The sequence below is a fragment of the Argopecten irradians genome, chromosome 14 (genome assembly GCF_041381155.1).
Source record: "Argopecten irradians isolate NY chromosome 14, Ai_NY, whole genome shotgun sequence".
NCBI lineage: Eukaryota > Metazoa > Mollusca > Bivalvia > Pectinida > Pectinidae > Argopecten > Argopecten irradians.
The window spans coordinates 6764685-6782034 of NC_091147.1; the positions used below are offsets into that span (position 1 = coordinate 6764685).

General features: G+C 33.5%; 1 protein-coding gene across 3 annotated transcripts in view; it reads right to left on the reverse strand.

Annotated features, from left to right (window-relative positions):
• The window catches only part of LOC138307575 (sodium/hydrogen exchanger 4-like), a 43922-nt gene that overhangs the window by 11301 nt on the left and 15271 nt on the right, over window positions 1-17350 (reverse strand). For all 3 annotated transcript variants that reach the window (XM_069248376.1, XM_069248374.1, XM_069248375.1), the window contains exons 2-14: window positions 14764-15100; window positions 12210-12255; window positions 9488-9529; window positions 8486-8557; window positions 8148-8229; window positions 5878-5905; window positions 4913-5019; window positions 3526-3601; window positions 3106-3185; window positions 1770-1881; window positions 1104-1185; window positions 518-613; window positions 148-266 (exon numbers count right to left, since the gene is read on the reverse strand). In XM_069248376.1, the coding sequence (XP_069104477.1) occupies window positions 148-266; window positions 518-613; window positions 1104-1185; window positions 1770-1881; window positions 3106-3185; window positions 3526-3601; window positions 4913-5019; window positions 5878-5905; window positions 8148-8229; window positions 8486-8557; window positions 9488-9529; window positions 12210-12255; window positions 14764-15055 (1234 nt within the window). In that variant the 5' untranslated portion in view covers window positions 15056-15100. The remainder of the gene's footprint in view (window positions 1-147; window positions 267-517; window positions 614-1103; window positions 1186-1769; window positions 1882-3105; window positions 3186-3525; window positions 3602-4912; window positions 5020-5877; window positions 5906-8147; window positions 8230-8485; window positions 8558-9487; window positions 9530-12209; window positions 12256-14763; window positions 15101-17350) is intronic.

Here is a 17350-nt window from a genome sequence, read left to right on the forward strand (position 1 = left end):
TCCATAATCATGCTCTAGCTATCATGGAAACAACTTCTTCATGGAGATAACATTTCACGAATCTATGTTTAATGGCATTTGTGGATGTGAATACAATGTAACATGAAATTTGGCTTGTTTATATGTTTATAGTATATGAATACCTACCCCCAAACCTATACACAGTGATAAAAAACACAGTCCACAGTGATAGGGCAGTGTTCCACGTGTGTTCTTGTACAAAAAACAACCCCAGGAAGAGGAAGATGATGATCTCGCTGATCGTGCTGTAATAAGTTTATAAATCTAGGAAAAGTTATCAATTATCAGTTCCTTTATAACTTATCTAGTTAAAGTACATACATTCTAATTGTAAACAGTAATTTTATTTCATAGTGAAGTTAGACATTTTTTTTATAAAGCATTGATACATTGAATCCAATTGCATTGAATTATAAATGATAAATACAACTCAGTAAATTCTTGCTTATTTTCTAGTATCTAGATAATTCAAAATTTATTTATTTTTAAGTCTTACCTGAGCACCTTTGTAAAGAACTTGACAGTCACTCGGGATTTCTTTGTAATGTTTGCAAAGGCATAGGCAACTTGTACAATCCCACAGGCGATGATACTGTATATGAGAAAATCCGGACTATAAACTTAAAACTCCATATGTAATGCAATACAAACTGAATGATTGAATACATATCTGATGATCTACGAGCTTTGAACAAAACTTTTGTTTTACCATGTGATGTAATGGCCGTGATTGAACACTGAATTTGAAGATTCTATGTCTTAGACAAAATAGAGATTTGCAAACATAACTTAACTAATTACGGGTAACTTTTTCGTGCATTGTTAAATTTTAAGTATAAAAAATATCTTTAAGAAATCATTCATATTTCGTTAAATAGTTTATATGATATAGGGTTGTGAAAGGCATGAAACACCTATTTACATGTATATACATGTAGTTAAGAGAGATGTTAGGAGTAAATCAGACGGACAAACATAGGCTGACATAGCATGGAGAGATCACATTGTATTCAATACCTGATAAATTGATGATTAATGTATAATATATCCATCCACTTAATTTGTAACAGTAAATCCCTTACCTTATAATTCCAGAGAAAGCAAACATCTCTGCCAGCAGAAATGCAATATATGCTGTTCCAAAGATGACAACAGGCTCAATAACTGAAAATGTTAATTATAGAAACTTTTTGATTAGCAATGTCAAACATAACATAATGTCAAATAATGTCTTCAGTAGCTAATTACACTATAAATACAGCGAGGTATTCAAGTCATAGTACTAGTTGTTAAAATGGTTGAGTTTTTTACCGTATTCAACCCAATAGGTACCACCATTCTTATCAGCTCCCCTCCCCCATTAAATTTGGGCCTCAATTTCATTTACATAATGCAGAATGAAAATATTAAAACTGTGTTGGTTTCCTTACTGATTATTTTTGCAAATTGATTTATGGCTTAATTTGTAGAATAATTTCATGAAAAACTAATTCAAATTTGTTTGTATTAAATGCCCCATAATTTGCTTCAATTTTTAAGTGCCCAATTTAGGCGCTTATTGGTTCAAATAAGGTAGCTGTAATCTATAGCCAGGCTCTTAAGATATGGCTTAATTTTTGACCCTGAAGAATTATGCTGTGGTAATGGACTATTATTGAATAGAACAAAAAATGGAATTATGAAAAATTCAAGGTCCATCTGGATCTGTTTTCATTTTTTTTTTAAACAGCGTGTTGTTCGGATTATACCTTTAACATTGTTGGTATACTTTGTGACGATGGAAGACAACGCTCCGACGATAACACCGATAGACAGACCGCCAAAACACACCAAGAGAAACTTCAGTAAACCAAGCAAGATCTGCAAGTAACAACAGGATAATGGTATTGGTTAAAACTGCAGGTTTATCCTATAAAGATTAATCCCACAACTATGCATACTTCTCAATACCATATCATGTGATAAACTCCATCCGATGCAGTGTGGCCTACGACACCTCTTACTGCATGGTTACATCTCTTGATTCTGATTGGCTTTCAGTTTTGGACAACTTTACATAGAACATGTTATTTAAATAGCATTTACTGTATAACAGGTGGCTGTTTATTCAAAGGTTAAACAACAGACTATAGGCACTATATATATAAGAGAGGAATAGTAGCCAGATCTGGGCCAGATTTTGATGTGCTATTTGGCAGAAATATGGCTATATCTTCAACATCATAGCCCAGAAAAAAACCAAAATAGTATTTTGTATTTGCATATTACAGGGTTATCTGTCCTTGAGGGTAGGTATTGATTGTGACGTCATGTGTTTGCAGGTGTAACGTCATACTTTTCAGAGAAAACAATGTGAATTGTGGCTATCGGTACGAAAAAAATAAATAAATAAAAAATAATGGCATCACAATGGATACCTACCTCAATGGAGCTAACTCTGTACTATGCAGACAGAATGATGATAATAGCTCTGACCTTACTTAGTACAATAATAGTGTCACTGTGACCTGTCATTCAAGTAATAGAACACCTCTTTATGTCACGATCAAAGAAAATTTTATGACTCTGAGTTCAAACGGAATAATTCATGTACCACGTGATATCCGATAAAGTTTGCGTGGGACTATTGTTTCTGTTGGTGATGGTCAAAAGATGATATCCCATGTTAACGTCATTTCAGCGGGAATATTATCATAAATTACAAATAATTACGTTTCATCACCACTGGAGATACTAGTCCTGCACAAATGCTATCAGGTATCCCGTGGTACTTGAATTAGTCCAATTCTAGCAGGGGTACTGCTACTGTAATTTTTACTTTAATTCTCACAAAGTCATATTTTCTAATCCCAGAAATATGAACTTTTTTAATTACTGCGAATTCAAAGACATGTGGCTGCATGAGTGGAGCAGCTAATAGCACTATTATCCCTGCAGCCCGTTCTGTGGGTTGGGTATTCACAGACAACAAAGTCAACAGATATACATCTGGTTATTGGAGCATCAAAATTAATGGATATCTAATTGATAAGTTGTTTTGACGGTGACATTTACTCTAGCTCTCAGTCTGATGTTAAAACTTACATCTTCTGCACCGATAGATCTCTCCTGTAGAATCAGATTATAGGACTGAAGAACGTGGTACAGGACAACAGTTACACCATCTGTAGGATATAAATATGGTCATTTTTAGACAAAAACAAACGCGAGGTGAGGGAGGCAGGGTGTCCACTAATTATACAAAGGTCACTTGATCACGAAAATTTGCCCTGCACATATTTTGTGAATATATGAACTGTGTAGCCAAAGGTAAAAACATAACACCACAGCAAGAGTTTTATGCTTACAAATTGTAAATTTAAGCATTGCGGAAAATATCTGCTTTTACAGTTTGTATATTTGTGGGTTAGACGTTCATGATTTCCTCCTTGGGTTGAGATTTTGTTGTCACACCCTCTAGGTGAACTTATTGGGACTTCACTTCTCATATTTCTGATATCTTACCATTGAGTAGCGACTCCCCAAATACCAGGAAGTACAGCACTCTATTGACTCCAACCTCGTTAAACACTGCCAGCACCTGAAACATCAAGTAGTAACAACACCTGAAACATCAAATATTGGCAACACCTGAAACATCAAGTAGTAACAACACCTGAAACATCAAATATTGGCAACACCTGAAACATCAAGTAGTAACAACACCTGAAACATCAAATAGTGACAACACCTGAAACACAATATTGGCAACACCTGAAACATCAAATATTGACAACACCTGAAACAACACCTGAAACATCAAATAGTAACAACACCTGAAACATCATCAACACTGTACATTAGCAACACCTGAAACATCAAGTAGTACAACACCTGAACATCAAATAGTGCAACACCTAACATCAATAGTCAACACCTGAAAATAACTGAAACATCAAATATTGCACACCTGACTCAATAGTAACAACACCTGAAACATCAATAGTGGCAACACCTGAAACATCAAATAGTGACAACACCTGAAACATCAAATAGTAACAACACCTGAAACATCAAAAAGTGACAACACCTGTAACAACACCTGAAACATCAAATAGTAACAACACCTGAAACATCAAATAGTAACAACACCTGAAACATCAAATAGTAACAACACCTGAAACATCAAATAGTGACAACACCTGTAACATCAAATAGTGACAACACCTGAAACATCAAATAGTAACAACACCTGAAACATCAAATAGTAACAACACCTGAAACATCAAATAGTGACAACACCTGAAACATCAAATAGTAACAACACCTGAAACATCAAATAGTAACAACACCTGAAACATCAAATAGTGGCAACACCTGAAACATCAAATAGTGACAACACCTGAAACATCAAATAGTAACAACACCTGAAACATCAAAAAGTGACAACACCTGAAACATTAAAAAGTGACAACACCTGATCCATCAGTTCCAAATATATATCTGGTTACTTCTTAAAGCTTACAGTAAATTTCGTATTAACATATCACATTCAAAAATAAAATACTTTCAAGTTAAAAGTGTTTTGTTAGGTTTATTAATAGATTTTTGGTGGTATAAAACAGTCCTGTTAACAATATATTGACAACTTTTCTTAATTGAAAGAAAAATCTGATCATAATTATTAATTTGTGTTATTTCCAATTCCTGACCTATCTGAATCATCAAGGTGAAAAAAACATGACGTAAACATTTTATCAATTTGAAAAATGCTAACATATTAATTCTGATAAACTTCAAACTAAATACCATTCGGGCAAGTGAGATCTATGCATGTAAATTCTCCTTGAAGATAAGAGCACATTCAATAGTCCCGAGTGTATTAGGGGCACCAATATTAATGATTACTTACAGCCACGGGATCTACGGCGACAATAAGGGCACTGAACACCAGTAACTGTACAGGCTGGGCAACAAACGGCATCGCACTTGTCATCTGCAGGCCAATCAGGGACAAACCTGGACAATCATAAATTCTCATAAAGTCATAGATTATAGTGGAAAACTTTTATTCTGTATTTGTATATTACAGAGTTATCTGCCCTTACAAGTAAGTATTGATTGTGACATCATCAGTTTGTGAGGGTGACATATGCGTCATACTTTTCAGGGAAAACAATGTAAGTTTTACTCACAAAATAATTATATCACAATGAATACCTACCTGCAAGGGAGGTCGCAAGGGAGATAACTCTGTAATTATCACTAATAGTACATGTAATAAGGTGACCTGTGCATTGTGCTCATTCCTTTTAAAGAAATGATACATGTTCGACACAAGTTCAATATCTGAAAAAGAGGATTTGATTGTCCTAATTGAATATCCACTCTTGAAGCATCAATTAAACTATAAAATGTTGTAATTAAAGAACCGAAAACAAGAGGCCAAAGAGCCTTAACAGAAATTATGTGTTTTTTTAGATGACAGCTGACTCAAAAAATAAATACACATAGTCATGGTGATCTCAGCATCATTCAAGGTAAGTTTCATCTCAATTCCACTTTTTGAACAAGTTTACAGGCAATGAAAGACAACAGCCGAAGCAAAATGGCTACAGGCCATCCCGAACCTTTTCTTTCAATTGCTTGGACATGGACTTGTGAACCTGTGGTTGATTATAACCCTGACCTAAGTGATCACGTATTTAAGTGGACAATCACTACTTAAGTGAGCTTCCACTTGACTGAAGGGAAATTTCCACAAGCTGTAGCCCAAGTAAAGTACCTGGCCTATATCAACTCATACATCCTTCTACATAATACCAGGTTAGTGTTAACAGGATCATCTATTGAAAACAAAGCATATTATGTACTTACCAAGGAATGTACACGCTGCTATAGTCCCCTGAAATATCACAACATGCACTACGTTAGTGTCACCACACCACAGCAAACACCACATACACAGATCACAGTGATCAATCATTCCCTAATAGCTACAACTATATTAACTTACAATTTCTAATTACAGATCATGATCAGCTCATCATTTTTCATAGCCATGCAACACCTAAGCACATACTTAAGTCTCCAACTAAATTTTGACCCCGTAAAATACTCACCCGGGGGAATATTTTATGCATTAATGGTAATTTATCCCTCCCCTCTTTTGTAATATTTGCCCGGCTGGCAAAACACAAATGAATAAAATGATCCATTTATTGAGAGTAAATTAATCTTTTACCTGTAATTTAATCATTACTAAATATGCATTTATAGCTTTGGTACAATGTATGATTAATACATACTTTGTGAATGTAAAAAATCACAACTCTTTTTTAAACACCTGTGACCTTACTCAGTATGCGAATTTACTTATTACCAATACCCAGGAAACACATATCAATAAAATGCTACATGTGCACGGAAAGATCAGACGTATTTCTCTCAAAACAAAGCAGAATATCTACTACGGCCAACAAAGCACAAACTCCCTTGGTGGATAGAAAGTAGCCCATCACAGGAATCAAAAACATTATAACAGACTTCATGCTAACGTTAAAGCTCAGACATTGGTGCACCACTCAGTTACTGCACAACAGTGAGTTATTTTCATATTATGTAGCTGTTTACATGTTATCATCACTTATACAAACATGGCATCAACTTGTTCCACATTCACTATCTATGCAGGAAGCAGAGCAGGACAAATGTTTCTCCAGGAATTTCTAACCACAATGAAGTTACTCCACTTACCCCAATAAAAATGTCTGTTACACACTTATCAAATAATTAAAACACTTTTTAAAGTTGTCTAAATACACACTGGCAAAAACACTATTCAAAGAAGCAGCACATTAAGTGTTATCTTAGGGTGTATGTGGTACAAATGGATGACAATCCGTGAAAGGGACATTAGGTCTTGTCATGATCAGTTCACTAAATAACCGATTGCTAGGCAATGTAGCATCATCTTGTGTTCCGAAACACACATATATCTATGACATATCAGAGAAAATGTTGTACAGTTAGCATCAATACATTAAAGGAACAAGATGTGCCTCGATTAAGTCAGCTAGTATGTGGTGTTTATCAAGTATTACATTGATTAAGTCAGCTAGTATGTGGTGTTTATCAAGTATTACATTGATTAAGTCAGCTAGTATGTGGTGTTTATCAAGTATTACATTGATTAAGTCAGCTAGTATGTGGTGTTTATCAAGTATTACATTGATTAAGTCAGCTAGTATGTGGTGTTTATCAAGTATTACATTGATTAAGTCAGCTAGTATGTGGTGTTTATCAAGTATTACATTGATTAAGTCAGCTAGTATGTGGTGTTTATCAAGTATTACATTGATTAAGTCAGCTAGTATGTGGTGTTTATCAAGTATTACATTGATTAAGTCAGCTAGTATGTGGTGTTTATCAAGTATTACATTGATTAAGTCAGCTAGTATGTGGTGTTTATCAAGTATTACATTGATTGATCAGCTAGTATGTGGTGTTTATCAAGTATTGCATTGATTAAGTCAGCTAGTATGTGGTGTTTATCAAGTATTACATTGATTAAGTCAGCTAGTATGTGGTGTTTATCAAGTATTGCATTGATTAAGTCAGCTAGTATGTGGGTGTTTATCAAGTATTACATTGATTAAGTCAGCTAGTATGTGGTGTTTATCAAGTATTACATTGATTGATCAGCTAGTATGTGGTGTTTATCAAGTATTACATTGATTAAGTCAGCTAGTATGTGGTGTTTATCAAGTATTACATTGATTAAGTCAGCTAGTATGTGGTGTTTATCAAGTATTACATTGATTGATCAGCTAGTATGTGGTGTTTATCAAGTGTTAAAGCAACAAGTATTTGACTATAAGAAGCATGGATAACTGTACAGAAGGGGAGCCAATGGGACGACAGCTAAGCAGCCTCAACAACAGTGGACACGGTGAAACTGCACAAACTTGGTAGTGATGGAGAGGTAAATATTAAAGCTTCGTACAAATAAATTAAAAAAAAAAACAATAAATTATCAGCATATATATACACACATTGTTATACAAAGACATCATGGTGGACAGACCCAATACAATCATCCATATGATAATTAACAGAGAGTGCATTAACAAGTTAAGGATACTTACAAACACTGCAAAGATTAGGATGCTGCCGATGTTTTCTGTAAATGTTCTGTCATATAAATTGAATGCCGACTCCAAGATAATTCTGAGGAAAAACAAACATATACATATATATCTATGGTGTATTATATATGTAGATTTATCTATATCCCCAAATGTTTGAAAACAATGGAAAACATGCATGCCACAAATTTTGATCAAATCAATATAAGGTATCAGATATTGTCTGGCATTTTGATACAATAACTTATGTAGCATGATATATATACTGATTCAGTCAGAATTTAGTCAGGAGAAAAGGTTAACCCAACACTTCATACATGTACACCCTAAATACGTACGGAGGGAGCAAGTAGTGGAAGAAAGTGTCTGGAGTGAAGAACGCCTGCAGCTCAACACTAGAACCAGAGAAGCTGGAAAATACAATGTACAGGATTATAATGTCTACTTTTATAATCAAAATCCAGATAAGAACCTTACATGTATACATACATTGTATATAAAACAGCTTTTGACTTTCAAAAATAAAAATGTAACTATTCAAGACAAGTTTGATAATTTCAAGAGTCCCAAACGTTAATAGTTAGCTTACATGATTTTGTAAATAATTTCAAATACCTGTAGATAAACTAAATGTTACATAACATGGTTGTCTTGTTTCCCACTGCCATCCGAACTGCATAGTAGCTAGATTATATTCACTACGACATGAGGTAAAACAGCCAAATGAACCTTTATTGTTCAAACATAGATCTATGTACACAAAAAACTTTTGTTTGGTGTTGTATGTAACTTTGTCTCACTCCATGACTATAAATGTACTGATGTTATAACTATTGTAATTATTGGTAAACTTTCAATTTTTGTTTCGGAAACATTTTGGGCCTTTAAAATTAAATTATTTCTAAATCCAAAACTTGGTTGGTTATATATAATACTGTAGATGATATAGTCATGGCACACTTCATACAATAGGACGGGATGTTAATGTACTCTTTCATTTCCATTCTAAGTGATATAATTTCCTGAATGATACAGCCTGTTTCCGGTGACAATTACATGTATCAATTTCAAACAAAAACTGGACCAAATATTTACACTTATCTGGCAATAGGACAATATAGTAAGAAGTATCTCATATAAATATTGCATACCCTATTTGACCGCAAATAAGACCCCTCCCACAAATAAGACCCCCCACCTATTTTGACACATTTTCAGACATAGGGGGATGTCTGCAAATAAGACTCCCCACCTATTTTTCAGTTTACTGGATGATGGATTTGAGCAAAAGTTTGTTAATGTACAGTATTTCAAAGTTTAAACAGAAAAAAAACACTCACTAGATTATAGCTCCAAACACAGTCCCGACAATGATGAGGAGGCTGCAACCAATCAAATGACTTATAATAATGAAGTAGCTAATCAAATATCAAGTTATAAATCAATTACCAATAAAAATTTTATTTTAATTAGCTGATAGTTGTCATTGTCCAACAATTGTCAATGCGCCACTTTTAACAATCAATTCAAGGAAGTCAGAGTTATAATGACTAGGTCAAATGTCACAAAGTAAGTGAAAGGTTACAATGGATGTCAAAGTTTACAATATATGTCAAAGATTGTAGTCTATGTGGCATCAAAGGTTACAATATATGTCAAAGGTTACAATAAATGTCAAAGGTTACAATATATGTCAAAGGTTACAAACTATGTCAAAGGTTACAATATATGTCAAAGGTTGCAATGTACAATAAATGAAGGTCAAAGGTTACAATATATGTCAAAGATTGTAGTCTATGTGGCGTCAAAGGTTACAATCTATGTCAAAGGTTACAAACTATGCCAAAGGTTACAATATATGTCAAAGGTTACAATATATGTCATAGGTTACAAACTATGCCAAAGGGTACAATATATGTCAAAGGTTACAATATATGTCAAAGGTTACAAACTATGCCAAAGGTTACAATATATGTCAAAGGTTACAATATATGTCAAAGGTTACAAACTATGCCAAAGGTTACAATATATGTCAAAGGTTACAATATATGTCAAAGGTTACAATATATGTTAAAGGTTACAATATATGTCAAAGGTTACAATATATGTCAAAAGTTACAATATATGTTAAAGGTTACGATGTACAATAAATGTAGGTCAAAGGTTACAATATATGTCAAAGGTTACAATATATGTCAAAAGTTACAATATATGTTAAAGGTTACAATGTACAATAAATGTAGGTCAAAGGTTACAATATATGTCAAAGGTTGCAAAGTACAATAAATGTAGGTCAAAGGTTACAATATATGTCAAAGATTGTAGTCTATGTGGCGTCAAAGGTTACAATTTATGTCAAAGGTTACAATATATTGTCAAAAGTTACAATATATGTCAATGATTGTAGTCTAAGTGGGTCAAAGGTTACAAATATATGTCAAAGGTTACAATATATGCCAAAGGTTACAAATAATATTTCAAAGGCTACAATATATGTAAAAGGTTACAAAATATGTTAAAGGTTACAGTGTACAATAATTGTCGGTCAAAGGTTACAATATATGTCAAAGATTGTAGTCTATGTGGCGTCAAAGGTTACAATTTATGTCAAAGGTTACAATACATGTCAAATGTTACAAATTACAATATACATGTATGTCAAAGGTTACAAACTATACCAAAGGTTATACAATACATGTCAAATGTTACAATATATGTCAAAGGTTACAAACTATGCCAAAGGTTACAATATATGTCAAAGGTTACAATATATGTCAAAGGTTACAAACTATGCCAAAGGTTACAATATATGTCAAAGGTTACAATATATGTCAAAGGTTACAATATATGTTAAAAGTTACAATGTACCATAAATGTAGGTCAAAGGTTACAATATATGTTAAAGGTTGCAATGTACAATAAATGTAAGTCAAAGGTTATAATATATGTCAAAGGTTACAATATATGTCAATGGTTATAATAAATGTCCATGGTTACACTATAAGTTAAAGGAACACAATGTCGATAAATCTAGGTCAAAGGTTGGAATATATGTCAAAGGTTACAATCTATGTCAAAGGTTACAATATGTATGTCAAAGCTAGGTCACAATGTATGCCAGTCTGTCAAAGATTACCTATTATGTCAATAGTTACAATATATGTCAAAAATTGCAATAAATGTTAAAGGTCAACAATCTATACCAAATGTTACAATATACATGTACATACGTATGCCAAAGGTCATATTATATGTCAAAATTTACAATTGATGTCAAAATTTACAATTTATGCCAAAAGTTACAATATATGCCAATGATTACCAAGTATGTCAAAGGTTACATATGTCAAAGGTTATACATGTAATATATGTTAAAGGTTACATTATATGTTAGAGGTTACATGATGGAAGGCAGAGGTTACAATGTAGGTCACAGTTTACCATGTAGGTCAAAGGTTACAATGTATGTCAAATACATTTGTATTACATATTGTAATGTAGGTCAAAGTGTATAACATGTCACAGTAATAACTATTAATTGTTAAAAAGATTGGAACATAGGATAGGATTAATTGGTTTTTAATGTTATTTTTTATAGATTGAAAAACATGACAGACAAACAGATGTACAGACTTTTGAAGGCAAATAAACCTTTAAATTGTAATACTTAGTTTTGTTCCTAGATTAAACTACCAGTTAGAACCATGACATACCAAACAAGAGTAATAAATGTATATATCAGACAGGAACTTTTATCAAGTACAGCAGGGAAGCCAGACTGATATCAGTAATATAATATTATATGGTTTGGTGTTAATACAGGAAACTATTGACAAAACGCAAATTAATAGCTATACATGTAATAAGCTATCCAAGCTTCAAATCTCACTAAAATATCTTATTGAAACTCTATGTTTACTATCCGCCATGCAAACTAATTAAAATTTCACACATATGCTACACTCCATATACATATACAAATGTACTGGTAAATAACCTTTAATCAAAAACCCCAAAAATCAGATTAGGAAAAAAAATTGGAACTGATGTTAATGTACTCACCACGACTCCGGTACGATGGATGAAAGTTTGTTGGCATAATGAAAACCTACAAAAGCATCCAAACAAACAAATATACAATTATTTATGTTTATCTAGTATGGGCGAGTGGAAATAATGGCATAATGAAAACCTACAAAAGCATCCAAACAAACAAATATACAACTATTTATGTTTATCTAGTATGGGCGAGTGGAAATAATGGCATAATGAAAACCTACAGAAGCATCCAAACAAACAAATATACAACTATTATGTTTATCTAGTATGGGCGCGAGTGGAAATAATGGCATAATGAAAACCTACAGAAGCATCCAAACAAACAAATATACAACTATTATGTTTATCTAGTATGGGCGAGTGGAAATAATGGCATAATGAAAACCTACAAAAGCATCCAAACAAACAAATATACAATTATTTATGTTTATCTAGTATGGGCGAGTGGAAATAATGGCATAATGAAAACCTACAGAAGCATCCAAACAAACAAATATACAACTATTTATGTTTATCTAGTATGGGCGAGTGGAAATAATGGCATAATGAAAACCTGCAAAAGCATCCAAACAAACAAATATACAACTATTATGTTTATCTAGTATGGGCGAGTGGAAATAATGGCATAATGAAAACCTACAAAAGCATCCAAACAAACAAATATACAATTATTTATGTTTATCTAGTATGGGGGCGAGTGGAAATAATGGCATAATGAAAACCTACAAAAGCATCCAAACAAACAAATATACAACTATTTATGTTTATCTAGTATGGGCAAGTGGAAATAATGGCATAATGAAAACCTACAAAAGCATCCAAACAAACAATATACAACTATTTATGTTTATCTAGTATGGGCGAGTGGAAATAATGGCATAATGAAAACCTACAAAAGCATCCAAACAAACAAATATACAACTATTATGTTTATCTAGTATGGGCGAGTGGAAATAATGGCATAATGAAAACCTACAAAAGCATCCAAACAAACAAATATACAACTATTATGTTTATCTAGTATGGGCGAGTGGAAATAATGGCATAATGAAAACCTACAAAAGCATCCAAACAAACAAATATACAACTATTATGTTTATCTAGTATGGGCGAGTGGAAATAATGGCATAATGAAAACCTAAAAAGCATTCAAACAAACAAATATACAATTATTATGTTTATCTTGTATGGGCGAGTGGAAATAATGGCATAATGAAAACCTATAAAAGCATCCAAACAAACAAATATACAACTATTATGTTTATCTAGTATGGGCGAGTGGGAAATAATGGCATAATGAAAACCTACAAAAGCATCCAAACAAACAATATACAACTATTATGTTTATCTAGTATGGGCGAGTGGAAATAATGGCATAATGAAAACCTACAAAAGCATCCAAACAAACAATATACAACCATTATGTTTATCTAGTATGGGCGAGTGGAAATAATGGCATAATGAAAACCTATAAAAGCATCCAAACAAACAAATATACAACTATTATGTTTATCTAGTATGGGCGAGTGGAAATAATGGCATAATGAAAACCTATAAAAGCATCCAAACAAACAAATATACAACTATTATGTTTATCTAGTATGGGCGAGTGGAAATCATAAGCATTTTGGCGTTTTGGTTTTGTTTTCTTTTTAATAAAGGAAAAATAACTACATGTAAGTACATGACAGCAAGACATCTTTAGTTAATTGTCATTATTTATTTTAAAATCAACTTTCCAAATTTTCTTCTGATCAAAAAAAAGGTTGAAAGATCTATGACACGTTTTTTTTGTGTTCAGAAATCTATTGAAAACCATCAGGTTTTATGAATTAAAGCTGAAAATACTTGAAATAGACAAACAAACATGTATGTCTTTGGGTAGTTACAACACAAAATTTAGGCACTGTAAGATTTTTACTTTTTATGCTTTATATATATTTTAATAGAAATATAACTACAGAAACACTTTATAATTACTTATTACACTCTAAAAATGTAAAATGAAATTGTAGACCCCAACTTGGATTCATGCATTCATGGTATGACCATGAGTACTCATTTCACTGCAATGTTTACATAATCATATGTAACAACCGGGTGGGAATTAAGGAATTAATTCATAATAAATAGTGGAACTGGACAGATCCCCTAGCTATATTGCTGACTAGATAGTTCAATCAATGCAATATATATAGAGAGTGAGGGAGTTTGAAGGTCTGGGGTCAAGCTCTGATCTGATCCCTATACACAGTTTTTGTCCTTTCTTGGTACAGAATTGGCACCAAAGTTAATACCCAACATTGTGGTTTTAAGAGTCTTGCGTGTCTTAATGGGTGAAAGACAGAAGAATGTAGCGGGACGTTCTGGACTCATTGGTGACTAAGTAGCTTCAACAGTACAGCACCCGGCTGGTGTTCAGAGGTCCTGGGTTTGACGCCTGGCCTGGTACCTACATTTTTCTCCTCTCCTCTGTTACAGTCCAGGGATTACTTTAATACTATGACTTTATAGAGAGATTTCAATACTACCTTTGATATCATTGTATACTACTTACCCATTTTACTGATGACAGCCACTAAGACAACTATGGTGAATAAGAACGGCGAGCGGATTTCTTCGTAACGGATTTCAACGACCTCCACGTGGTGCCCATGTGATTCACCACGCCCGCTGTGATTGGTGGAATGGTTGGATGGATCATGGTGTGATGCATTCGTCGTAGATGTACTGTTAACCTGATCTGTTTGTGGCGGTGAGGTAGACATTGAGTTTGTCGATGAGATGATGACGACCAACAGAAAGGTGACAGACACCAAGCCCAACACTGGTGGACTTCTTCTCTTCATTGTAAAATCTGTTAGTTTCTGGTCATTTGAGTAAATGTTTCAGATCTGAAAGTAATAGCACATCATTACCTAATGGTCAAAAACAAATATGACTTTAACTATTGCTATTTTAGTAGTGTATATTAACTGCTTTAGAAATGTATGATTTTATTTGAAAATTAATTAGCTTCTGCAATGCCTCATAAGACAGAATTATCTTCCTTAGATTGGAGACTATTTGTTGCATTAGTATATTTTAAAGGAATCTGACACAAGTTTACAGTATAGAATACCTAAAATAAATTGTGTAATAGATCTAAACCATAAGGAATTTCTATAACACCAATTAGTTAAAAACTATCAACACAACCCTGGAATTAATAGGCAATACCTTTTTATTCTATTTTCCATAATGGAGGTAAAACAATAAAAGTAATACCATTCACTTAACAGTTTATATTGTGATTGTGTGTGAAAATCAGCTTCACTGGCATATGACTTGTCCTTTTCAAATTTTTAAAATAATATATTGTTCCTACTTTATATGTACAGTACACCCGACAATCAAGGTTTCAGCTGTTACACTTTTTTTACACTAAAGATAAAAGTCTATATATACACCCAGTTCATATTTGTACAGGCTTAACTGAGGAAGTCTGTAGATGTGTGTGCTATAGAGATGTTTGTATGGGTTACCATGCAGCTCTAGTGTGTCCTTAACATATATAGCTATAGAGAGTGTATATCTATCTACAATCAACAATCTCATATTACTGTACTCTAAACCACGAAGATAGAACCCAATACTATTGGCCAGCAGTATTCTACATAGTCTTAAATCAGTATCAGTTTGTATTAATGTCACTAAATTTAATGTCCTTGTGTAAAGTGATTGAACAAGAGGCCCATGGGCCTTAACAGTCATCAGATGATACTAGTACATAATACATAGAAGTATACAGTACTAGAACAAGAGGCCCATGGGCCTTAACAGTCATCAGATGATACTAGTACATAATACATAGAAGTATACAGTACTAGAACAAGAGGCCCATGGGCCTTAACAGTCATCAGATGATACTAGTACATAATACATAGAAGTATACAGTACTAGAACAAGAGGCCCATGGGCCTTAACAGTCATCGGATGATACTAGTACATAATACATAGAAGTATACAGTACTAGAACAAGAGGCCCATGGGCCTTAATAGTCATCAGATGATACTAGTACGTAATACATAGACTATATACAGTACTAGAACAAGAGGCCCATGGGCCTTAACAGTCATCAGATGATACTAGTACATAATTCATAGAAGTATACAGTACTAGAACAAGAGGCCCATGGGCCTTAACAGTCATCAGATGATACTAGTACATAATACATAGAAGTATACAGTACTAGAACAAGAGGCCCATGGGCCTTAACAGTCATCAGATGATACTAGTACATAATACATAGAAGTATACAGTACTAGAACAAGAGGCCCATGGGCCTTAACAGTCATCAGATGATACTAGTACATAATACATAGAAGTATACAGTACTAGAACAAGAGGCCCATGGGCCTTAACAGTCATCAGATGATACTAGTACATAATACATAGAAGTATACAGTACTAGAACAAGAGGCCCATGGGCCTTAACAGTCATCAGATGATACTAGTACATAATACATAGAAGTATACAGTACTAGAACAAGAGGCCCATGGGCCTTAACAGTCATCAGATGATTCTAGTACATAATTCATAGAAGTATACAGTACTTGAACAAGAGGCCCATGGGCCTTAATTAACAGTCATCAGATGATACTAGTACATAATACATAGAAGTATACGGTACTATGTAGAACAAGAGGCCCATGGGCCTTAATTTAACAGTCATCAGATGATACTAGTACATAATACATAGGAGTATACAGTAATTGAACAAGAGGCCCATGGGCCTTAATAGTCATCAGATGATACTAGTACATAATACATAGAAGTATACAGTACTAGAACAAGAGGCCCATGGGCCTTAACAGTCATCAGATGATACTAGTACATAATACATAGAAGTATACAGTACTTGAACAAGAGGCCCATGGGCCTAAATTAACAGTCATCAGATGATACTAGTACATAATACATAGAAGTATACAGTACTAGAACAAGAGGCCCATGGGCCTTAACAGTCATCAGATGATACTAGTACATAATACATAGAAGTATACAGTACTAGAACAAGAGGCCCATGGGCCTTAACAGTCATCAGATGATACTAGTACATAATACATAGAAGTATACAGTACTTGAACAAGAGGCCCATGG